Source organism: Metarhizium album (assembly GCF_000804445.1).
Source record: "Metarhizium album ARSEF 1941 chromosome Unknown scaffold_31, whole genome shotgun sequence".
Lineage (NCBI taxonomy): Eukaryota > Fungi > Ascomycota > Sordariomycetes > Hypocreales > Clavicipitaceae > Metarhizium > Metarhizium album.
The window spans coordinates 54,296-78,024 of NW_024467605.1; the positions used below are offsets into that span (position 1 = coordinate 54,296).

General features: G+C 59.8%; 7 protein-coding genes across 7 annotated transcripts; 4 read left to right on the forward strand and 3 right to left on the reverse strand.

The window, feature by feature from the left end:
* Window positions 1–302: 302 nt before the first annotated feature.
* On the reverse strand, window positions 303–2,513 carry MAM_07423 (protease; the record flags this gene model as incomplete). Its single annotated transcript, XM_040826221.1, has 1 exon — window positions 303–2,513. The coding sequence occupies one exon, from the start codon at window positions 2,511–2,513 to the stop codon at window positions 303–305; it is 2,211 nt and encodes a 736-aa protein (XP_040675734.1).
* Window positions 2,514–3,146: 633 nt separating this feature from the next.
* Window positions 3,147–5,296, forward strand: MAM_07424 (Peptidase S9, prolyl oligopeptidase, catalytic domain protein; the record flags this gene model as incomplete). The annotated part of the gene is made up of 2 exons (XM_040826222.1): window positions 3,147–4,060; window positions 4,150–5,296. 2 exons carry the CDS (start codon window positions 3,147–3,149, stop codon window positions 5,294–5,296), a joined length of 2,061 nt encoding a protein of 686 aa, XP_040675735.1.
* A 341-nt stretch (window positions 5,297–5,637) lies between these two features.
* Window positions 5,638–6,542, reverse strand: MAM_07425 (uncharacterized protein; the record flags this gene model as incomplete). Its single annotated transcript, XM_040826223.1, has 2 exons — window positions 5,638–6,218; window positions 6,311–6,542. 2 exons carry the CDS (start codon window positions 6,540–6,542, stop codon window positions 5,638–5,640), a joined length of 813 nt encoding a protein of 270 aa, XP_040675736.1.
* A 738-nt stretch (window positions 6,543–7,280) lies between these two features.
* On the forward strand, window positions 7,281–8,812 carry MAM_07426 (oxalate decarboxylase oxdC; the record flags this gene model as incomplete). The annotated part of the gene is made up of 3 exons (XM_040826224.1): window positions 7,281–7,637; window positions 7,698–8,037; window positions 8,115–8,812. The coding sequence occupies 3 exons, from the start codon at window positions 7,281–7,283 to the stop codon at window positions 8,810–8,812; spliced, it is 1,395 nt and encodes a 464-aa protein (XP_040675737.1).
* A 2,849-nt stretch (window positions 8,813–11,661) lies between these two features.
* Window positions 11,662–13,945, forward strand: MAM_07427 (sulfate permease; the record flags this gene model as incomplete). The annotated part of the gene is made up of 2 exons (XM_040826225.1): window positions 11,662–12,885; window positions 13,082–13,945. 2 exons carry the CDS (start codon window positions 11,662–11,664, stop codon window positions 13,943–13,945), a joined length of 2,088 nt encoding a protein of 695 aa, XP_040675738.1.
* Window positions 13,946–18,274: 4,329 nt separating this feature from the next.
* MAM_07428 (uncharacterized protein) lies at window positions 18,275–20,838 on the forward strand (the record flags this gene model as incomplete). The annotated part of the gene is made up of 4 exons (XM_040826226.1): window positions 18,275–18,314; window positions 18,604–19,082; window positions 19,470–19,714; window positions 19,779–20,838. The coding sequence occupies 4 exons, from the start codon at window positions 18,275–18,277 to the stop codon at window positions 20,836–20,838; spliced, it is 1,824 nt and encodes a 607-aa protein (XP_040675739.1).
* Window positions 20,839–22,113: 1,275 nt separating this feature from the next.
* MAM_07429 (26S proteasome regulatory subunit) lies at window positions 22,114–23,297 on the reverse strand (the record flags this gene model as incomplete). Its single annotated transcript, XM_040826227.1, has 3 exons — window positions 22,114–22,807; window positions 22,895–23,148; window positions 23,232–23,297. 3 exons carry the CDS (start codon window positions 23,295–23,297, stop codon window positions 22,114–22,116), a joined length of 1,014 nt encoding a protein of 337 aa, XP_040675740.1.
* Window positions 23,298–23,729: the final 432 nt, after the last annotated feature.

Here is a 23,729-nt window from a genome sequence, read left to right on the forward strand (position 1 = left end):
AAGGCCTTTGTTCTACATTCTTTTGCCCAACGGCCGTTTGTGCAGTGCATGCTTTCCCAGCCGCTCGTCGTGATCCACGGCTCCGTGACTTGGCCTTGGTTGCGGGTCGTGTGCTCGTGCTCGGACGTGTGGCGGTTTACTCTACCCTGGAATCACTTCATATTTACTGGGTGCGTCGTCAAGTCTTTTTGATTTACGTATCCTGGTTACACATCACACGACACAACATGTCACAGCACGGACATTGTGACCAAAAGAAATCCACCCGCCACAACTGCAGCTACATCTTTCGCTTCACGAAATCATACCAACAGTCGCGGATTCAGTATAGCCAGCTCTCTGAGATGCTCGTCCCAGATATCGAGGGGATCTCTCCGGGCCGTCGCGCCGCTCCCCTTCACGCCGTACAAGTACGGCTTCTCGTCCGCATAGCACGCCGTCTCCTGGTCATCGGGCAAGGCGCCCTCCAGAATGTACGCCTTGGCAATCTCGTCGGTGCAGGCAGACGTGTCCCTGGAGGAATGCCCATAGCCATGGTGCGCAATCAGCCTGGCATTCCTGCCCATCTCGTTCAGGAGACGCCTCCCGTTGCGCAAGGGTGTGGCGGGATCATACGTCTCGGCAATGAGCAGAACGGGGTTGCTCAGCGTCTTGTTTAGGTCGCCGCGGTAGACTTCGGCCGGCTCGGACCAGTAGTCGGTGAAGTGCCGACAGGGAAAGACGTCTTGGAACCGAGAGTTTCCCGCAATCCACGACTTTGCGGTCATGTTGGCCCATAGGGACTCATACCAGTCCAGCCCACCCTCGGGCTCGGGCGCGTCGTACTGGTCGGCGCAGATGACCAAGGAGCCGAGCTCGCCGGAGGCTGGGGGCTGCTGGCTGGGCGGAGGCGGCTTCGTGGGATCGTATTCCCAGGTGCTGCGCTCCAGCATGACGGCCGCGAGGGTCGTGTTGCCCGCTTCCAGCTCGAAGAGCATTTGTGCCAGTGCTGGCCATGCTTTGGCGTTGTACATGGCTGAGTAGAGTACCCCGACAAGGGTTGAATACGTAATCAGGGACGGTCCCGAGGACGCGGTGTACGAGGGGAGCGGCCGCTTGATGAGGGACCGGATCAATGTCTCCATTCGCTTTTGGAGATGGTCTAGAGTGACGGCACGTCCATCAACAGGCTTGGCCAGCGCACAGTGGTCCGGGCCGGCGTTGACACATTCTCCCAGAAGCCCGTCGTGGAAGGCGTGGGTTCCGTTGTCCAAGGCAGTCCAGCCAAAACCGCCCAGAAGGCGGCCATCGCGCACATACTCTGTTCCGTCGAGGATCATGCGACCCACGCTGTCGGGGAACATGTTGGCATAGGTCTGTCCAATGCCGGTCCCGTAGCTGACCAAGTATCCCGTGAGCGCGTCCTCGCCCAGGGCCAGACGAATTTGTTCTAGGTCGCGCGCCACAAAAGCCGTTGACACGAAGCGGGGGATATCTTGGTAAATCTGTTTGCAGGCGTTGAAAACGGAATCGCTCATGGCGTCGAAAAATTCAAGCTGGGCCCGAGGCGATGGCGATGTCTCACGATATTCGGACATGCGGACTGACCAGTGGTCTCTGTCCACATCGTAGGGAAAGCAGGAAATGGCCGGCAAAGAGGCGTTGACGCCGCGAGGGTCCCATCCCAGGACGTCGTACTTGCCGCCGCTTAATCGCTGGGAGATGGCCTCCGAAGATCGCCATGCCATGGAAGTGCCACTGCCTCCGGGACCACCCGGTTCAATGACAATGGTGCGTTCGCTCTTGGTGCCAGCGCCGCGGCGAGGTTTGTCGTGACGGCTCTTGGGGTGTCGAAGAGCAAGCCCCGAGACCTGGTATTTGGTCACGGCGAGACGAGAAATACGCTTGTCTGACTTGTTGGTGTAGTCCAGGGGGACATCGATGAACCCACAGAGGTAGATGCCGCGATCAGCGTACGGGTTTTCATGAGGCGGCCTGGGGTGTCTATGCCTTCCAGGCCTACCCAGTCTTTCGGACTCGTCAGATCCGCCGGGTTCGCCCGGTTTGTCAGGGTTGTGAGGATGATGAGGATTGTGTGGTCTGTAAGGCTGGTGGTGAGGGGTTTCAACGTCTTCTTCGTGGCCCTCTGTGACGTTTCCCCAGCTCCAATGTCTTGGGTTAGTGTCAAACGTCTTTGCCCAGGTGCGTTCGGGATGAGGATCATCCAGAGCTGGCAACACCGATTCCTTGGTACAGGGGATGAAGTGGAATGGGTCGTTTTCCTGAGGGAATCGACCAAACGGTGAATGGCCTGGCTGGCCGTGACATAGATAAGGCCGTCTCAAGCGCGGGAAGCGCGGCCTCAAGAGAAGATACAAGACGGTGACGGCGGCAAAGATTGCAAGGAAGCGTCTCCACGGGCGCCTCGCCGGCCGGGGAGGGGCAGCATCCATCTCGTTGGCGGTCTCGGTCTCGCCTGATTCGGTTGGCTCGGGCTCGAGGAGAAGAGCCTTCTCGCGAGGAGCGCTGCTCATGGTCGATGACGGGCTCTGGGAGTTTTGAAGAATTTGGTAGAAAAGATGCTTGCCGCGAGGGCGACAGCGGCGAAGATGAAGTTGTATCTGGGAAGCTCTCACGAGACTACGCACGCACCCGCGTCACGGCCAGGGGCGGTGGACGAGGTCGTAGATGATGATGAGATGAGTCTCCTGGTAACTTAGGTCATCTGTTATCTTGGTACATGCAGGAGCTAGCTCCCAGTTCCTTCCGCTGCGGATGACCTGGGGGAGTCTAGGTGCGATCCGGGGTGGTCCCATTTTTCTGGAAGTAGCCCACTAGCCCGGACCCTGGCCCCCGTCCCGTGGTGGAGCCACTCAGAGCTCCTCAGAAAAGTGGAGCCGCACTCGGATCTGCACCAACTTGGTAGCATGTCAATGTCAATTGCTCGGTGCCTTCCTAATTCGGATCTTGCAACTCCAGGCTCAATTCTTGAATTGTTGAGCGGGAATGTCACCCGACAAGTGCGGGGTCTGGTCAGGAATCAGGTGGCGGATTGACGCTGGCAGAAGTTGATATAACCCATCATACCGAAGCGTTATCCCCTCCAAGCCGCAGCCATTCTCCACTCATCCGCCGTGACTCTTGCTTGAAGGTCCAACTTGCTCATCATGACCCTGAAACGAGTCGCACCCTACGGATCATGGGTGTCGCCCATTGGCGTCAAAGCCGCCATCTTCAAGAATCGGGCATTGACTTGTCCGCGGGTAAACGTAAGGCTCCCCTTTCCGCCGCCCTGCCACACGCGTACACGGTCCAAAGCTTACTCGGCTCGCCGTCAGAGGAAATCTGGCCGGTCTTTCTTTGTCGAGAGCACACCAGAAGGCAGGCAGACCATCGTGGAGATAACCAAAGATGACGGCCTGAGAGACGTCTTGCCCCGAGATTACAGTGTGCAGAACCGAGTGTATGAATACGGCGGCTCCTTGTGTGACGTTCTTCCCGACGACCGCCTCATATTCTCCCATGAAGACGACACAGTGCGTTTGCTTTCACCCGACAGCGGTCAGGTTCAACTCGTCGTCCGGAGCAACACCCTGCGATACTCTAGCTTCTGTGCGCGCCATCCGTTGCCCTGGGTGCTTGCGATTGAAGAGGATCACGCATCCGACGACCCGTACGAGGTTCAAAACTACATCGTCGCCATCAATGTCGAAAACTCTACTGTTCAGAGAGTAGTCAGTGGCGCTGACTTTTACTACCTGCCCCAGTTCAGCTTCGATGGCGCACAGGTAAGCTGGGTGGAATGGGATCACCCCGACCTCCCTTTCGCGGCGGCAAATCTCTACGTTGGCGACTGGACGGCCCAAGGATCCGTGAAGAATGCTCGTCTCATTGCTGGCCAGAACCACGAAAGCGTTGCTGAGCCTCGGTGGGGGCCCGATGGGTCTCTGTTTTACGCCAAAGAAACGGGACCTTATCGCAAGCTGTACCGTGTGCCGCCTGATGGTCGGTCCGAGGAGTTGATTCCACTCGAGGGCTTGGATGACGCCGAGTTTGCTCAAGCAGGCTTAATGGAGGGGAGGTAAGCATTGTGCCAGTAGTACCAGACCAATTGCTGCCCAGCTCACGAGCCGCCGAGTCTGGAAACTAACATTGGAACCAACACACCAGCCGAACATTTGTTCCACTCACGGCGGACATGCTCGTAGCCACGGCAGTCATCAACGGCATAAGTCGTCTCATCGCCGTCGACATCACAACGGGGTCCTGGAAGATGCTGGGGGACGAAGAGCATCTGTGCGATATATCGGGCGATGCAGTTGCCAGGCTTGGCCATGATTCCGTCCTGGCCATTGGGAGCGGAACCGTCTCGCACAAATCCGTGTACAAAATCGATGTGGCAGATCCCCGAAACAGCAAAGTCATTCGGAGAGCCTCTGATGAACAGCTCCCCGATGAGACGTACGCCCGACCAGAAACGGTCCATATGCGTTCCACTGCGTCTCCATCCAGAGACATCTTTGGATTCTTGTGGATGCCCCAAAATCCTGACTACACAGCTCCTTCCGGAGAGCTCCCGCCGTTGATCATACACGCCCACGGCGGTCCAACAGGACGCAAAGGGAGTGGGCTGAGCCTGCGAACACAGTACTTTACGTCCCGTGGATATGCCTATCTGGCGCTCAATTACACCGGATCCACGGGTTATGGTCGGCAGTACCGTGAATCTCTGTTCGGCAACTGGGGCATTGTGGACGCGGCAGACGCGGCCGAAGCTGCAGACTACATGGCTGCTTCTGGACGCGTCGACCGCGATGCCGTGGGCATTACGGGAATAAGCGCAGGAGGCTACAACACTCTGCAGTCCCTTTCAAGGTATCCGGCAAAGTTTGCCGGCGGCGTTTGCGTTGCCGGCATCTCGGAGCTTTCAAGTTTCGACAAGACAACCCACAAGCTCGAGTCGGACTACACGGCAGCACTCGTCCTGCATCCCGGTGTAAGCGAGGACGAGAAGCGAAAAATCTTTCGTGAGCGGAGCGCTCTGTGCCACGTCGCCGACTTGAAGTCTCCGCTTCTCTTGCTACACGGCCAGGCGGATACCGTGGTGCCTGTTCAACAGGCTAGAATCATGGCGGAAGCCCTCAAGGAGCTGCACCGTGATGTGGAAATCCTCGAGGTCGAAGACGAGGGACACATGTTTGCGAAGCCGTCTAGCGCCGAGCTGTGGCTTGTACAGGAAGAAGCATGGTGGAAGAAGACATTGCTGCAGAAGTCTCGGCCAACAAGTCCAACGACTCCCAGTCCCGACGTTGAATGAGGCTGTTTCCCTTGCTTCTGGTCCTCGGATTCGGGAGCTCTAGTGAGCCTCGATGCGCTGCCAGCCCGCGGCCAAGAGAAGACTGCACAGGCTGCGAGGTCCAGTGCCGTGAATTCATCCAAGAAGCGTGGCACGATTTGTAGCAAGCAGAGAATTTGATGAGATTGGTTCCTCGTTGTAGCTAAAGCGTGCTGCAGGGACATGGGCGCAGGCACCAACAAGACCAAGACTGCCTCCCCACGTCGACAAACCATCGTGCTTGAAATGCAAACCCAGTTTTCCATGTGCCCGAGCCAGGGCAAGCGCAAAGTTGACGCTGGATCTTGAAGTCCCTCGCTCGACTACTCTTCATCTTCAGCCGGCCAAAACAACCACAAGACGACCATGACAGCTTTGATAGCGGCGGCAATCCACAATGCACCCTGAATGCCAAACGAACTATGCGAGAACAGCCCGCCGGCCACGGCACCAAGCAACAGCAGGGCCGGGGCGGCAGCCCGCCGGTTCCTCTCGACATTGCGAGGCTTGAACAAGTCCTGGTCGGAGAACAAGTCGCAGTAGATGCTCGTCAACACCACGCTGGTCAGAGCATTGTAGCGCAGGGCACGGCTCGCCACGGCCTGCGCGCAGGACTGAAAGGCAACCAGCGCCAGCGGCACCAGGACGGTCCAGTCGACGGCGCGCTCGTCCTCGTGTGGCACGGCGCTCACGACCACGGCCGCGGCCACAATCAGCAGCGCCTGGGCCGCAAACGACGCGCAAAGCACCCATCGCCGCCGCGGGGAGAAGCGGCGGTGGAAGCGCGCGAACAAGAACGACCCGGCGCAGAAGGAGAGCAGCGAGACTCCCGACTTGTACAGGCGCGCGGATATGGGGGGGTTCAGGACGGTCGCGATCCCCAGCCCGACGTAGACGGTGTTCCCTGCGAAGTCTTGGTTAGGAGCCCATCCATCCATCCCTTGTCGCGCACCGCTCGGCGCATATCTACACGATGTAAACGTAAACGAGACGTACCGGTCTGCATGGAAACAAAGGCGCCCCAGACCTGGGTGGACGCGCTGTCCAGCAGCCCCGTCACGACGTAGCACAGGAGGAGAACCAAATCGGCCCAGGAGCGTGATACCTCGGCCGTCATTCGCGCGCGCCATTTCGACACGAGAGACGGCGGCGTGGGTTTGCGGTCGAGAAGGGGCCGTCGCTCGGCGTCGTCACCGGCGGCGGCGGCGGCGATGCTGGTGCCGTTCATCGCGGGGACGGGGGGTTAGAGGAATGACTGAACTGTGACTCCTGTTGGGACTTGAGGGCGCGATGAGCGCGGCGTCTGATCTGAGTGGTCTCTTCTCTTCTGGTCTCGTGGCACAGCATGGAGGCTCTGGATGCTGGGCAGTTCGTTAGGAAACTTGCTGCGGCCCGGCCGCCCGGGGGTGCCAACAGTGAACAAGTACTCCGTACGTACCGAGGTTCTCAAGTAAAGTACACATGGCCGCCATGGTAGCATCAACAGCCGCTTTTACCGGCCAAGTGCATGGGTGTTCTCGGGTCCACCGGCTGGGCCGGCCGCGACCAGCATCGGACTTGATTCGGAAAGTCAATCTCTCCCAGCTCAAGCTCGCCTTTCTCTGCCACACCCCCGCCGTGGCCAACCAAACTCACTCGCCCGCCGAAAGAAAAGCACCCCAAGTCAATCAATGATCAATGCAGATTCCCGGCATCTTTGCATCTCGCGCTGGCCCTGGTGGCGCTAATTTAAAAGGTCGGTTTCGTCCGGTGACGCGACGAGCTCGTCCCCTGTTCTTCTCACGTTGGATCGATTGTGGCCATGCGTCTGCGTGGTTTGTAAGATTGAAGCCATCACCAACTGCTCCTTGACACGCCACTCAAGATCGTGTACAATCATCAACGAACCACCACCACCACCACCACCTTACTGCCTTTCCGTTTGCACCGCTCCTCCTCCTGCTCCTCCTGCCGTGAGCCGCCAACAATGAAGCTCTCCACGGCGCATCTACTGCTCGCAGGAGCCGTCGAGCTCTGCCGCGCCCTCCCTCACCTCGACAGCCCCCAGCAGCGTCTCGCCAAGGGCCTCTCCCTGACGGGCAGATACAGCAGAGAAAACCCATACACGCCCGACCACAGCGATCCGCACGATCATGCCGTCGACGCCGTCGGCAGGCGCCTGGACCCTCGACCGTGGCGCAACGGCGACGGCGCTACCGTCCTCGGGCCCTACAACCGCCAGAGGTCGCGCCAGAGCCCTGACATGATCCGGCCGCCGAGTACAGACCACGGGAACATCCCCAACATGCGGTGGAGTTATACCGACTCCCACGTGAGAATCGAGGTGCGTGCGTCCCTCCCCGTCGATTCAAGTGGAAGGTACTGATGCCGTGCCGTCGTCCAGGAGGGCGGGTGGACAAGACAGACGACGGTCCGCGAGCTTCCCAGCAGCATCGAGCTCGCCGGCGTCAACATGCGCCTCGACACGGGCGTCATCCGCGAGCTTCACTGGCACAAGGAGGCCGAGTGGGCGTACGTGCTCGAGGGCGAGGTTCGCGTCACGGCCCTGGACTACGACGGCGGCAACTTTGTCGACGACCTCAAGAAGGGCGACCTGTGGTACTTTCCGAGCGGCGTGCCCCATTCCCTGCAGGGCCTGGGCGACAACGGCACCGAGTTCCTGCTCATCTTTGACGACGGCCGCTTCTCCGAGGAGTCGACCTTTATCCTGACCGACTGGCTAGGTATGTATGGCGCTGCCGTTGGACCACACGACACGACATGACATGACATGAGAGCAAGCTAACAACCACCACGACAGCCCACACGCCCAAATCCGTCCTGGCCAAAAACTTCAAGCTCGACCCCCAGGTCTTCGCACACCTCCCCGCGAGCGAGAGGTACATCTTCCACGGCTCGCAGCCGGGCACCATCGACGAGGAGCGCCCGTCGGGCAAGCACGTCAAGAGGTCCAAGTACCAGTTCACGCACCGGCTGCTGGAGCAGGAGCCCAAGCAGACGTCGGGCGGCCTCGTGCGCGTCGTCGACTCGGCCAACTTCCCCGTCTCGCAGACGGTGGCGGCGGCGCACGTCATCATCGAGCCGGGCGCGCTGCGCGAGATGCACTGGCATCCCACGGCCGACGAGTGGTCCTTCTACATCCGCGGCCGCGCGCGCGTCACCGTCTTTGCCGCCGAGGGCAACGCCCGCACCTTTGACTACGTCCCCGGCGACGTGGGCATCGTCCCCAAGAACATGGGCCACTTTGTCGAGAACATTGGCGACGAGCCCGTCGAGATGCTCGAGGTCTTCCGCGCCGACAAGTTCAGGGACTTTTCGCTGTTCCAGTGGATGGGCGAGACGCCCCGGCGCATGGTGGTCGACCACTTGTTTGCCGGCGACGAGGAGAACGGCAAGCGCTTCTGGGACGCGGTCGAGGACGCCGGCAAGGACGAGGTCAGGCAGGCCGCGGGGGCCGACGGCGGCCGTGTCGACGACGGCGCTCAAGACGAGCTGTAGGGCGAGGTTTGGTTTCCAACTGGCTTTGTATCAACACTACGCATCGGTTTGCCGAGTCGGCGTTGCCGGTCTCAGACCGCGTCGATGGTCAAGCCCGTGAGTCGCGCGTGACACGACACACGGAGAGCAGCACGGGGAACGATGCCGTATAGCTCCTCCGCATGCTTTCAGAAATTGACACCGGATTGACTGATGCCTCTACCGCGTGTTCCTCTATTTCTGGGGGCCCATCAAGAGGCCCGCCTCCCGAGACATTGGCACGCAAGTCGGTGCCACCCCCAGACCCGACTTGTCCACCCGCGGCCGAGCAGCCCCGCCGCGGCGCCCAGATCAAGTCCCGGCCGGCGCGGCGGTTCCGAACATTGCCGGCGACGTCGCGGTCCATGACGGACGCCGCTGCGCCCAGTTTACATTGCAAGGCTTGAGCGGGCGTCCTCGCGACGGCGCGGCGTGGCGTAGACTCGGGACGTAAATCGGTTTCCTGCAGCTGCTATGCGCCGCCCCCCAAACCATGGCCTGCTCGCAGATGAGCCTCAACGCAGCCGGCTGCTTTGGGCGACCCTTCTGCATCTCCCGGGCCGGGCCAAGACGCGGCAGAAAATGACTCGATTTGACGGGCCGCCCCCCGTGCTCAGCCCCAAATGCAATCGTAGACGAATTGCCGGTCCGGTCTGTGCAAGGCAAAAGCAAAGCACCGCCCGAGTCTCGCCTGCATCCCACCATCCATCCATCGCGGGAAAATCCCCCCCCCCAACGTAGCAAGCACCCTTCAAAGTCGGCCTTGCAGAAAGGTGGGTTATTTCCGGGTGTGGAAAGCATGCCCCCGATGCACCTTGGATACAGACGACGCAACGACGCGCCGCCGTAGTCGGCCTAGACACGTTGCATGGGATGGATGGATGGATGGGTAGATGGGTAGATGGCCCGCGACGACGACCGTGTCTGGTCCCAATGACTGTGAGGAGGGCCGTGAGTCTTTGCCGGCGTTGCGTTCCATGGATCCATCCATGGTGAGGCGGCTTTTTCCGCCAGACTTGGGCCATCCATACATCCACGAGGAGAAGGACAAGTCGACCGCGGTCATCGCTGCGTCACGCACGAAGCCACTGGAAAGCGAAAGTCGGGAAAAACGAATAAGAATTCCAACTTACCTGAACGCTCGAGTCTCGTCAACTCGTCGGCCCCAATTCCGCAACATGCCCGGGCGATCGTTTCCGTTTGGCCGCGTCACGCTCACGCAGCAGCACAGACATGTTCCAACTTGCAACCATTCGACCGGTCAACGGCACGCGGCACGTCCAATCGCACACAGCCGCCTGGCTGCCGTCGCCCGTCTGCCGTACTCCATGTCACATCGTTGCATTGCTGTGACCGACTCTACGGCTCCAGAAACGACGCCATGCCTCCTGGGCCGCCCCCCTTTTCCCGGATGAGACGGCACCTTTGTGCTACTTGCCAATCTTGACATCGAGGCCGTCCGTACCTACCGCTACGCGCGCCCGCGTGCGCGGTTTCGCCGTAAAAGAAGACGCTGTGTCTGCGTCCGGCCCGTGGTGTTTGCATTCCCACCTGACATGTCGGCTCGGAGCATCACAGCCGGAGTGACGTGACAGACTTGTCGCCCTCGGGCCGATACCAACGGTTGGGGCGAGAGAACAAAAAAAGAAGTGAAATCAAGAAAAATCTCTAGACCACCGGTATTGTTGGTCGGCCGCTAAACAACGCCTCGGGCAGCCGTTGTCGCGGAAAGGCAAGCCACACTTGGGATCCGGGCTCGGCTAGAGGCAATCTTGGACATTTCTGTGCCGGATCGCAGCTAGTAGAGCAGGACGCCACTGCCGCGATGAGCCCGACTACGGAAAACACGTAGCTGGTTCAACGGTCACACGCGGCTGGGACTCAAGCTCGCGGTGCGTGCGTGCGTGCGTGCCGGTGACGGGGAGTAGTTCCTGTCTATCCAATCCGCTTGACCAGATAGTCGGCGTGTCTTGCTCGACAAATCGCCCGTCGAGCGCCAAGCAACTCCATGGCAAGACGATTGAAATAAACACATGTCACCGTCACTCGCCCCGGCGGAACTGAGCCTCTCGGCACCGCTACCCGGCCGATTTTGTACAGAAACGAAAGCCTACCTAGTGCTACCAGCCTACGTGCCTCGCCGCTGCGGATCCCTGGTGAAAGAAAGTTGCCGCCGTGGACAAGACGTGTCGCACATGCCGTACAGTTTCTCGCCACGGCCCTGCGATGCTACATGTGCTGGGCTTTGTACGTCACGCGAGCTGGGAGGTGTGAGTTGTGTGCCCTCGTCCCAGACTACCAAGAGGCAGCTGCGTCGATCGCCTCTATCGACCGGTCTTTTGTTGTCTTTTCTTTGGTCATCACACCCATTCGCATTTGGCCTCCGCTGGGTGCCGCATAGCCACGGCGTCGCATCTGCCATCTTGTCCTCGCTGCTGGGCTGCACGCCGCCGGCTGTGCAAGAGACGACGGGGCGACGCCGGCGAGGGCGAAAGCGAAGCTAGGCCAAGCGCCCGGCACTAAGTCATCTCAATGGAGACTGGACATCTCGGGCGACAGTCATGCTGCGCCGTCCTTCCTCCCCTCCCTCCCCTCTCGCCGGCACCCTCTAGAGTCTACACGGGACGGGGTCGTCTTAGCCCGCTGGTGGGCGCACGAGGCCGAGACGCGCTCGACTTGTATATATCAAGCACATGGTCCACGTAGACGGCCAGTCGCCTCTGTACAACCGCCAATCCTTATCGCTCCTGAACGGGGGTCTGTTTGGCTCCGGGAACCCCCAACCGCCGTCTCCTTCCAAGTCGCGTGTATACCGTGTGGCGGCTCCCGTCATGAAGAGCTGGTCCCAGATCAAGCACGGGGTGGCCACGTCCTTCCGGACGGACCCCAACGTGAGCCGGGCCAGGAGCTGGGCCGGCCGGGTGTCGAGGAGACTGCCCTCCGCGACGGCAGAGTATCTTGCCGAGAAGCTCCCCGTCGTTCAGTGGCTTCCGCACTACAACCCGCAGTGGCTCCTCGGGGACTTGATCGCCGGCGTCACGGTGGGCGTGATGCTGATCCCCCAGGGCCTCGCGTACGCCAAAATCGCCACGGTGCCCATCGAGAACGGGCTGTACGCCAGTTGGCTCCCGCCCCTGCTGTACTTCTTCCTCGGCACCTCGCGGGAGTTGTCTGCCGGGCCGACGTCGGTCCTCGGCCTGCTGACGGCGGAGGCCGTGGACGACCTCTCCAGGCAGGGCTACAGACCGGCCGCCGTGTCCGCCGCCATGGCCTTCGTGGTCGGCGCGTACGCCCTGGCCATGGGCCTGCTGAAGCTCGGCTTCCTCTTGGACTTTGTCTCGGCCCCCGTGCTCACGGGATGGATCTCGGCCGTCGCCATCGTCATCGCGCTCGACCAGGTCGGCTCCCTGGTCGGGCTGGACCTCCCCCCCGACGTGGCCGGGGCGGTCCACGACCTCTTCGCCCGCGTCCGCGGCATGAAGCCGCCCACCCTCGCCATGGGCCTGACGGGCGTCGCTTTCCTGCTGACGATGGAGCGGGCCGGCAAGAGGTACGGCGGAAACAAGTACGTCAGGTTCGCGTGCACGAGCAGGGCCGTGCTCCTCCTCATCGTGCACACCCTCATCAGCTACCTCTGCAACCGCGGCCGCGGGGAGAAGCTGCTCTGGGCCGTCACCGAGGTGGACACACACGGCTTGCCGGACCCCCGTCCGCACGACCCGGCCCTGCTGAAAGCGGTGTCGGCGCGGGCGTTCGCCCCGCTGGTCGCCATGTCGGTCGAGCACCTGGGCGTCGGCAAGGCTTTCGCCCTGAGGGGAGGCTACACCGTCGACAAGAGCCAGGAGCTGGTGTTCCTCGGGGTCAACAACATGGTCAACAGCCTGTTCGGGGCCCAGACCACCGGGGGAGCCATGAGCCGCACCGCCGTCAACTCCGACTGCGACGTCCGCAGCCCCGTCAACTTCCTCTTCACCGGCGGCCTCATCGTCCTGACGCTCTTTGAGCTCGCGCCCGCCCTGTACTGGATCCCAAAGGCGACGCTGGCCGCCATCATTGTACGTCGGACGTGTTTTATGCCCCCGTTCCCCGGTCCCCGGTCCCGAGCCCTCGTGGCCCGTGGGCCGCGGGCCGACAGTGTCCCAGACTCCCGGCATCCCCCCCTGTCCGGCCTGGCGGCGGCAGGGGAGGCCCGCCGCAACCCCATGGCAAGTTTGAGCGTCAGCTGACCGTTGCCCGCCGGGCTCTTGGCAGATCATGGCCGTGGCCCGTCTGGTCGCGCGGCCCAGCCAGTTCTACCGGTTCTGGAGGATGTCCTTTGTCGACTTTGTCGGCTCCCAGCTCGGGCTTTGGGTCACGCTCTTCACGTCGACCGAGGTCGGGCTCGCCACCGCCGTCGGCTTCAGCATCGTGTACACCTTGCTGCGCCTCGCGTTCCCGCGCTGGGTCGGCCTCTCGCGCCGCGAGACCGAGACGGGGACCGAGCCGGGGACCGAGACCGACGACGGCCACACGTCCCCGTGCCTGCTGCCCGCGGCTGCGGAGCCGTGCGGCGTGGACGTGCCGGCGGGGGCGTACCTCGTGCGGTACACCGGCGACATCGTCTTCCCCAACGCCGAGCGCGTCAAGGCCGCCATTATCCAGGCGGTCAAGGTGCGCTCGGACCCTGCTTCCGCCCCCGACGCCGGTCCCCCGGGCGCGGGCGGGAGCCGGCCGACGTGGAACCCCGCGGGCAGGAAGCAAATCGTCAGGATCCGCAAGAGAAGGGGCATCACGGCGTTCGGCGGGGACGAGACGCCTCTCCGGCGTGTCGTGCTCGATTTCGGCCGCGTGTCCTTTATCGACGCCACTGGCGTCTTTTCAGTCACCGAGCTGAAGATGGAACTGCGGAGGTACATCGGGCGGGAGCTGGAGTTTCGATTCGTCGGCATGACGGGGCCCGTCAGGGAACGATTTGACCGGTCAGGGTGGGAATTCGCCTCTCCCGGGGAGCAGCAGCAGCAGCAGCGCGCCGGGACCGCCGACGCCGTTTACTCGTCTGTCGAGACGGCCTTGTGGCATCTGGGCAAGTCTGCCGACGGGGACGAGGCGTTGGCGGAGAAGACGGCGGATCCGTGACGTGCATTTCCCTCCTGGAGTCGCGCACCCTGGCGAGGAGGTCTCTTGTGGCGGTGCCGCCGCGTGGAATCCGGCATCTCCCGTCTCTCGTCTCGTGTCTCCTCACGCGGACACGCACGGAAACGCGTTCCCTCCACGGACAGCCACCACACTTGCGTTGCGTTGCTGGGCCGGGCGGGCGACATCCGGGCATTCGTCACACACCTACGGAACTGGTACAGATTAACTACGTGGGTGCGTCGTCAAGATTGTCCCCAAAGTCGCTTCTTCCTCGTTCCGGCCTTGGGCTCAAACGCAGACAGACGGCTTGACCCTCTCGTGCCCCCAAGCTCGTTGCCTTTGAGGGTCGTGCAAACGCACTGACGAGACGTAAACAAGAGGGCATGCCGGCCCGGTGTTGAAATGGGACCATGTACGTAGACGTAGACGTAGACGTGGACGGGCAACAGTGCAGAGGGTTGAATGGTATCCCAGATGCTCGACACTCCATCTAATTGCCACTCCAAGGTCCAACCCGTGCTCCGTCCTGTCCCAGATAGACCGATTTGCGTTGTCGGCAGCGGGCGCCCCCTGCAGGATGACGAACCAAAAGGCATTTGCCAAACCGACGTGCTCGCATTCGCGCATTCGCGAACCACACCCGACGCATGCACCCGCGTCTGCAAATGCCGTCGGGGCTGCATGTCACCGGCCTCCGACTTTCGGAGCCCCCGAATGTTCCAGTTAGACCGTCCCAGACTCCCAGCCTCGAGTCTCGACCTCGTCGTCGTCGTCGCCTCTTACGTGCCCCCCTCCGACGCCGGCTGCTTTGTCCGACGCCAAACTTGGAGTCTGCGACACTTGTCTCGGGGCTCGGCCAGCTCTGTGCCGCCGGCGCGTCGGCGATGCATCCGCGTCTCCAGCTAGCCGTCGCCTCGGGCGCTCGGGGGACCGCTTCGATACGAGGCCTGCCTGCCTGCACGGCTGGTGCCGCGGCGGTTGCTGCCGTTGGCTTCCTTCATTCCGTCCATCGGCCGCTCTGCCGCCCGCGGCTTGCACTGCACGGCCCTTCTACCTTCTAGCGCTGTTGGGCGGCTCTCGTCCAATACGCGTGGCGCCGCGGCTGCGGGCCTGGCTATTGCCTGAAGGCTGACGCGAGCTGCGGAGGAGAGCTGCGGCCAATTCCCGGGGTTTGGACACGAGGCCGGCCGGCGAGGAGAGAAGAGCAGGGATAACTACCCGACAGGGCCACTGGACGGATGGGCTCTGTTCAAACTGTCATGAGTCGCGCTGCCCGCTGCCCGCTGTCTCTGGTCTCTGGTGTCTGGGGCCGAAAGAAATGGAGCTTGTGGCCAGCGTCACTTGTGATGCCTTGGCTTGCGTCACTCGAGAACTGGCCGGACGTCAAGCAGCCCCGAGTGGGCAAGGACGAGATAATGCCTGTGATATTGTGGACATTGTGGCAGAAACATGACCCGGGATCCAAGACACTCATCCATCACCAGCCCCATCATGTCACCTCCCCAATCCTCTGAGGTAAGTGCCAGCAGGGCAGGTCTCTTGCATCTTCGCCACGGACGACCAGACGACTCCTGCTGTGACGTATGTTCGTGCGTGCCCTACCGAGTACCCTGGTTGGTTTCGAATACTGGCGTCTGCGATGAATGAAGAGTACCTTGCCGTCGCAGGCCCGTGTGAGGTACAACATGACATCACGACATACGGCGACAATCGTCTGAGCTGCCGCACACGGCGAAGCAGAAAACCTTGCAAACATCACACACGTAACGTCCTGCAGTTTCTTGGAGACCATCTCTGAGCCGTCCAACCATCTTGCTGTGCTACTTTTCATGGCAAGGGATGAAGCTCCATTGCCGGCTCAGCTCGACGTGCCTGAGGCTGTTGAGCAGATCAGGCCACGTTGGTGAAGCCCATATAACTTACCGTCTCCTTACGCCCCAAGACCCCAATGTCTCGCCTGGACGACGCCCTGGGTTGTGGTTGGCGAGGCTGGAGTTTTCTTACCTGTGATGAAGCACCAGGTGGCTGGTTGGCAGGCAGTTTTTAGGTTCGTGCGTCCACACTCCAGAGCACAGCGTAGGTTTCAAGGATGAACCCCTGTTTGTGTAATCTTTGGCTGTGAGTCTCCCACTGTTCGTCTCGTGTTCTCGACCACTTTGGTCAGACGTTCCTCGGTTTTCAGGTGACACTTTCAACTGGAAAAAAGCAACGAGTACTCCGTATCGAGAATCACATCGTGCCCGCCAATAATAGAAATGCGCGAAACTGTTGGGAACATGACACCAAGGCAGCAGAACCGAGTATTTGCGTTTGGGTCCATGTGCTGTGTGTGTCGAGCATGTGCATTCGCAAGGCAGCCGCGCTTCACGGACTCCAGGTATTATCATCAACACACGCGAAAAAAGTGGCCGCTGGCCCCGCCATTTTTTTGTGTGACGGACATTATGCTCTCGGCTGAGGTCATCTCATCGTTCGCTTTATGCAGAAAGGGTCCTTCCTGGGCGGAAAAGAGCCGGGGTAGTCGTGGTGGCACTAAAGGAATGGCTGTAAAAGATGCCCCCCCAGTGATGACGACGTTGCTGCGCCGGCTTTGAAGCCGTCGAGCTCCAACTCGGACAACGACTGGGGGCGGCAGAAGCGAGGACTCGAAGCTTTTGCGGAGAATCGCTGGCGTGCCATAGCAATAGCAATCCGTACTACGGAGTACGGGAAGGAGCTGGCCAGGGAGTGCAGGGAGGCAGGTCCAAGCTCGTGGCTGAATGGCAAGGAGCGCGGCAGGGCTCCGGACCCACACATGCACCAAAGGCGGCCATGACGTCGTAGCCTCGGCGGCCTGCAAGAGGGACCCCTCGACGAGCGCTGACCGGGGGCTCATCCTGCCTCGCCAGCGTCATTCTCTGGAGCCTCTTGTCCTGCCAAGACCCTACGCACGTACCTAAGTAGGTATCTAGCGCACGAACCCGGTGCCCGTTGTGAGGTCAATGTCGTCAATGTCCCGTCCCTCCGATCCGGGAGCAGATGTGGCGAGACGCGAATGGCGCTTGGCGGCACTGGGAATGATGATGATGATGATGATGATGATGAAAAATAACAATGAAACATCTTCTTTCCTCTCCTGTGCTCCTTCTTTTCGTTTTCCCCTCTACGCTCAGCCTGCCGTAACCAAGCAGGCACGGACAGCCCAGGCGCCAGCCAGGTCTCATGTACCTCCTCTTGGCGGAAAGTATGGCAGCAGATGCTGAAACAGTCCACTTCTGCAAACAGGCCTGGCCTGGTCGCTTGTTCGGTGCTGCACGCCTCCAGATTGCCGATGGCAGTTGGACAATGCCTGTCGACGGCTAGAAGTACGTACGTACGTAGGTGCAAGATTACGGCGCAAGGTCATGATGCCATGTACGTACGCGTGGGCGGACCGCTCGACGCTTTCGACGCACGTCGCGTCGGGGCATGCAAAGTACCGAGTACCGTCGAGTTGCTTTCAATCGTTGGCAAACGCCTTCGTCGGCCCCGTCGATGCTCAGAAACAAAGCACCCGACCAGGCACACGGGCACTGCTCCGGCCTCCCTTGTCCGCAGACTGGCGTCCCGGGAACCCTGCACCTGCGCCGGGGTGGTGTCTGGTTGTTTGGCGCCAGACGTCATGTCTCCAGTCTCCAGATGTCCTCGATGCCTCGATGCCTCGATGCCTCGATGCCCCGATGCTGGTCCTGACTCCCTGGTCCTGACTCCTGAGTCCTGACGCCCCACCGAACCCACCGCGCTCAAGTGCTGCCAAGTCGCTGAGCCGGCGCCTCAAGCGGCGTCAATCCGTCCACATGTCCGTAAGCAACATGACCTGACTGAGCCTCCAAGTCTGGTTTCTAATCCACCCAGATTCAAGCCTCGTCTCTTTTCCTTCGTCAGACCGCTGCCGCCCAATCTCACCTCGTCTCGTCTCCGACCGTCTCGATTTGCCTCCATTGCCTCTTGTCGCGCATCGTTGCCCTCTTTGCGTCTTCCCATCCGCCATCACGCAGCAGCAGCATTACTCTTGCGCCTTGAGCCTCTCCCTTGTTCTGTGTCCTCTTTTTTCTTTTTTTCGTCGTTTTTTTTTCGCGCATCTTCTTCGCCCGCCTCCCCCAGACCCCGCACCCTGTCCGCCGCAACTTGACAAAAATCCAATCTTGACGGCAACGTATCGTGATAGCGACGACGTCATAAAAACAAAGGCCCGCGTGCCAAACCATCCACCTCTTCAACAGCTTTCCCGCGCGCTGGTAGACCGCAGCACTCCAAGTCCCACTTTGAAGAAGTATCCGTCGTCGCTAAATAGCGGCGCTTCACCTCGCCATGTCGACGATTCAACAGCTGAAGAATTTTATCCGCCATGGTACGTTGTATTTGTCGCATCACATGGTTTCAAAAGCACTGCTCTTCAAACCTTTTCTCATATTCATTCCTGTCTGGCCACCTCCGGTAATTCCCCGTCTGGTATGACGGCATACCCCCCCCCCCTTCAGACTTCCCTCAGACTGTTTCTGTTGTGTCATGACGTCCACGCCCAGCCCCGTACTCCCTCCGTACGCCAGCCGCCTTGCCAAATGCCGTATCGTATGACTTCAGTTCGCCTCAAACCGTACCTGTCCCCCATACTGATGCCTGCTTTTCTTCTCTCATAGGCAAACAAGCTCGCAATGTTCATGTAGACGATGAGCCCTCAAGGAAGAATGACACGCCATCTGCTCCCGCTGCAGACAAGCACAAGAAGATGAACATCTCCGACCCCGCCCTACACCAGCAGCTTCGTCACAAGGAGCCGCTCGAAGCTTACTCGGAAGCGCCGGGGGATGCCAAGAATCGAGCTGCTCAAGCGCACAACGCTGCCGCCCACCAGGTGGAACCTGCCCAAGATGTAAACGCAAAAGCGACGGGTGCCTCCAAGAAACGCGTCGACGATGCCAGCCTGGCCAAGCTCGTCGCCGAGGAAAACGCAAGCAGGGCCAGGTTCCCCAGGTACCCCGGTCTCGAACGATGGGAGCTGATCGAAAAGATGGGCGACGGCGCGTTTAGTAACGTATATCGTGCCCGTGACTTGGAGGGCGATGCTGGCCAAGTTGCCATCAAGGTTGTTCGCAAGTATGAAATGAACAACATGCAAGTAAGTTTTGCTGCGCTAAAGAGCGTATACACGTCGCTCTTTTCCTTTGACTTGGCTGTTTCCTGTCCCGCCGCTCCCTGTTCTTCCCGTTTGCATTTCTTCTTCTTTTTTTCTTGACATTTCATCCGCACTGCTTTCCGCTGCGAAAGTCTCTCTACATAACATCGACCGGTTACCAACATTTGGGGTTCGTGCCCCGGGTAGGGAGATAGGCATCTACACCCGGAATTCAAAAAAGCTCCGAAAGCAGCAGAGGTGCGAAAATATTTCATTCTTGTCAGGCTACAGCTGTCAATTCACACGGTGCATGTTGGACCTGGAGCGGCTCCGTCTGGGCCACATTTATTGTGCGGGAAAGCTGTGTTGATGCTAACCGCTTGTCCGCAGCGGTCGAATATATTGAAAGAAGTCCAGATCATGCGCCAGCTGGACCATCCCAACATCATCAAGCTCATCCACTTTGACGAATCCAAGCAATACTACTACATTATTCTCGAACTCGCGCCTGGTGGCGAGTTGTTCCATCAGATTGTCCGTCTCACCTACTTCAGTGAGGAATTGTCTCGCCACGTCATCATCCGGGTCGCCCGAGCGTTGGAGTACCTACACGAGGAGAAGGGAGTTGTTCATCGGTGAGACGCCTTCCCTGCAGGAGACGGCCGAGTGCTTTGCAGACGGGTGGCTAACTCGGCCTAGCGACATCAAACCTGAGAACATCCTGTTCAACCCGATACCTTTTATCCCCTCCAAAGTCCCGAAGCCAAAGCAACCCGGTGACGAGGACAAGGTGGATGAGGGCGAGTTCGTCGCCGGTAAAGGTGCGGGGGGTATCGGTGAGATCAAAATTGCCGATTTTGGCTTGTCAAAGATCGTCTGGGAAAGCCAGACCATGACGCCATGTGGCACCGTCGGTTACACCGCCCCCGAAATCGTCAAAGACGAACGGTATTCCAAGTCTGTGGATATGTGGGCCCTCGGATGCGTGTTGTATACCCTGCTCTGCGGATTCCCCCCATTCTACGATGAAAGCATCGAGGTCCTCACCGAAAAAGTTGCCAAGGGGCAATACACTTTTCTATCACCGTGGTGGGACGATATCTCCCCCTCCGCCAAAGATCTCATCACCCACCTATTGACCGTCGATCCGGACAAGCGATACACCATTCGTGAGTTCCTTGCCCACCCGTGGATCCAGGCCACCGGACCGACCCCTGGCGAGGAGAGGAGAAAGTCGGAGGCTGTTCTCAGGGGGTTCGATGCCAGTAAGCTGGACGACGTGGGCAAGCGATATGATTTCCGGTCACCCGGTGCCGTCAACTTACGCGAGGTGTTTGACGTGAGCTATGCCGTCCACCGCCAGGAAGAAGAGGGCAAGCGGCGTGCTCAGGTCGGAGCTCGAGCCGGTGGCATGGGTAAACCCCTCGGCGGCTTGAATGAGGAGGACGAGGATGCCGACGAAATGCAACTCGACCAGCAAGCTCAGAACACGGCTCCCAACGGTACTCGTGCCCTCGAGCAAAGCATGCGGAATGCCAATATTCGAGATCAAGAAGCTCATGCTCGGGGACGGGAACGTGAACGAGCGGCTGCCCCCTCGGCCGAAAGGGGATACGGCCAGCACTCAGCAGCAGTGACTGCCGCAGCCAGGCAACAGGTCCGAGACCGAAATCGACAAAAGGGGGCGTTTGAGTTGAACCTCGACAATGCGACACTACTCGGCAAGCGAGGCAAAAAGATTCCTGCCATGAGCGCATAAGGACTTGTGCTGTCTTGCGCTCCTGCGATCGATGATGTCCTCACCACCAAATCACGCAAGGCCCGGGGACCATACATCGGGGGGGTGTGGTTCCATCTGACACAATTTTCATCTGGAAAGGCATATTCGAGACAGCGACGAGGGGGAGAACCGTAACGAGGGGCGTTGGTTGCAGTGACTCGGTCTCCTCCCTTTTTTTGGTTCGTTTTTTTCATCTACTCTATTCTTCATTTCACATTTATTTTCCCCTAGCGCCGGGATGAAGAAGATCAATCAGCCTTTGATTTGGAGGCGTTGGAATCTATGGCACTTTTTTTTTTTTTTCGTCTTCGCTTTCGTCCTGTTTTTCGGAGCTAGGATTGTAGACCCAAGTAGTAGCTGGGAAGCCGGTGCCCGAGTGGTTGATGCACTTGTCCGGCACCGTTGGTCGGGATACATTTACATGGAGTTCTGGCAACCTACAGTGTACATCTGTCGAGCACTTAATAAACAAGATGCAAGGAATCATTCCGTCCCCGTCCACGTGTTTGCGCGGGACGAAAACCGTGCTCGGTTGGGGCTCATCCACGCACGCCGCTTCGGCTCATGTCTCCCGGCTCCGCCTCGCGAGTACACCGACCTCTGAATGGCACGGCGCCCAACGGTGCTGTTGTTCGAAGCCGGTGCGCGTGGCTGGCTGTCGAGTTCACGTCACACCCTTGCTTTTACGTCTACCTGCCCGCTGTCCATGTACCTGATGCGCCGACGAGTCCGAGAAGACGAGGCGCGCTCCCACTTGTCCAATCCCGCCAGCGTCATCTTCGTAGACCGAAGTTCCTCTTCACTCCTGTTCACGTCTCGCTGGGACGTCCATCCCACCGAGCGCAACAGTGAGCGCCACCGTCGCATCGCTCCTGGACTGGCCGTGGTCAAACGGCGTCTTTGTCTCTTCTACCGCCCCCGAGCCTTGCTCTCGACAGGTTTCGGAATGACTTGATTGTTGTGATTTGTCACGCGGCTTGGGGGGGCCATCAGACGTATGCTCTGCGCGCTGGAAGCATGGAAGAGCCGCCGGTCGAGACTTACTTGGCGACTTTATGACGAGCAGCGTTACGGATGCAGTCCGTTGCGCATCATGGCACGGCCGCACGGGACACGTCTAGCGACTCGTGCAATTCAGCTGTATAGCGGGTCTCCAAGTCGTCTCTTTCCCCCGTCCGACTCCAACGCCTGGTACTCTTACAATGTACGGTCCCAGAGGGACATGTGTAAATGTCAAAACTACAAAAGCCCACACTATGACTGCTTCTCAATGGCCATACCGTCTCCGTTGGCCTGTCCCGCCTGTCCCGCCTGCCCTTCCTTCTTGGGCATGGTGGCCTCCTTGTCAATCATCTGCCTGGAGACGGCGACGATATTGTCCTCGATCAACTCCTGGCCGACATCTTCCAGGTGCTTCTTGGGGTCCAGTTTGCCGACGTAGCGCGTCTTGAGCTGCTCCTTGGTCAGCTCCGTCTCCTCCTTGACCCTCTTCTCGTAGCCGTCGGCCAGGCTGACCAGGCGCTGCAGTCGCTCCTTGTTCCTGTCGCCCTCTGAGCGGAAGTCCTTCATCTCCAGCGCCTCCGTCCACACCTGTTTGTGGAGGTTCATGAGCATGTTCTCCTCCAGGGCCGTCTTCCGGTAGTTGATGCCGATCGAGTAGTAGTGGCGGTTGAGACCGTGGATCAGGGCCTGGATCGACGGCTTGTTCAGGTGGCCCAGGTTGCTTGTGCTTTGGCGGGGCTCCTGACCCATCATCAGAAGCTGCGGGTTGATCAGGCGGAATGCGTCGATGACAACCTTGCCCTTGACCGACTGGATGGGGTCGACGACGACGGCGACCGCCCGCGGGTTCAGTTGCTCAAAGGACTGCTGAGTGTTGATGTCAACTGACGACAGCCAGCAGCCAAAGCCGGGGTGTGAATGGTACCAGCCGACGACGGATTCGGGTCTGTTTGCTCCTTTAGTGAGCCTCCTTTCCAAATATATATGAAAGAAAAGAAAAGGGTTGCGACGGCCATGTTCGCCAGCCTCTTACCTTCCTGTTTGCCTCAGCATGTCCATCATCTTGGTCTGGAAGACGGGGTCGACGGCTTCGACACTGACGCCCGTACCGCTCTGAGGCATGGCAAAAACATCCATGACCTTGACCGTGAAGTCGTCCACGAACTCCCCCAGCATAAGACCCATCACCTCCATGGGAACACCGGCGCGGCCGTGTCGCAGCATCTTCAACAGCGCTAGTGATGAGATGTAGACCGTCTCGGAGTTGTCAATGAGGTTCGTGTTGTCCTAGAACGACACAGAGAACACGAGTTAGTCTCCCACGGATAAAGCCAGAGCTCCAGCTCGAGAGCCGCGAGAGCTACACTCACCGTTCCGTGGGCGGCTCCTCCGAGGCCAGCCATGCCACTGCCAAGCAGATTCCTGAATCGTTCCATCCTTGAGGCCGTGAAATGTGGTTCTGAGAAGAGAATGTAGGTACGGATAGAGCCCACTGCCTGGAAATCAGGTTCTGATATCCTCGACGTAGCGTGGTTGTGTTGAGAGTTCGCTCCGGTGGAGCTGGCTCTCTCACCTTGCTTGGGTTGGTTGACGCCAGCCGTCGGCAGCCTGTTCTGGAGTGCCGGGCTGAGTAATGAAGTCACGTGGCTCGCTGGTCAAGGATGGCTGGCTGCACCGGGCTTTTCCCTGACCCTGCGCCACCACATCGAGAAGAGAAGCCTTCGCCTTGCCGCCTCAACTTTAATCCGTCCGTATCATCCATCCTAAATCGGCGCGAGGGCTGTCGCGACTTTCCTTGCGACGGCGTCCCTCAAGCTCTGCAACTTGTCCCGACTTGCGGTTTTCCCTCACAATGCAGCCTGCCCTAT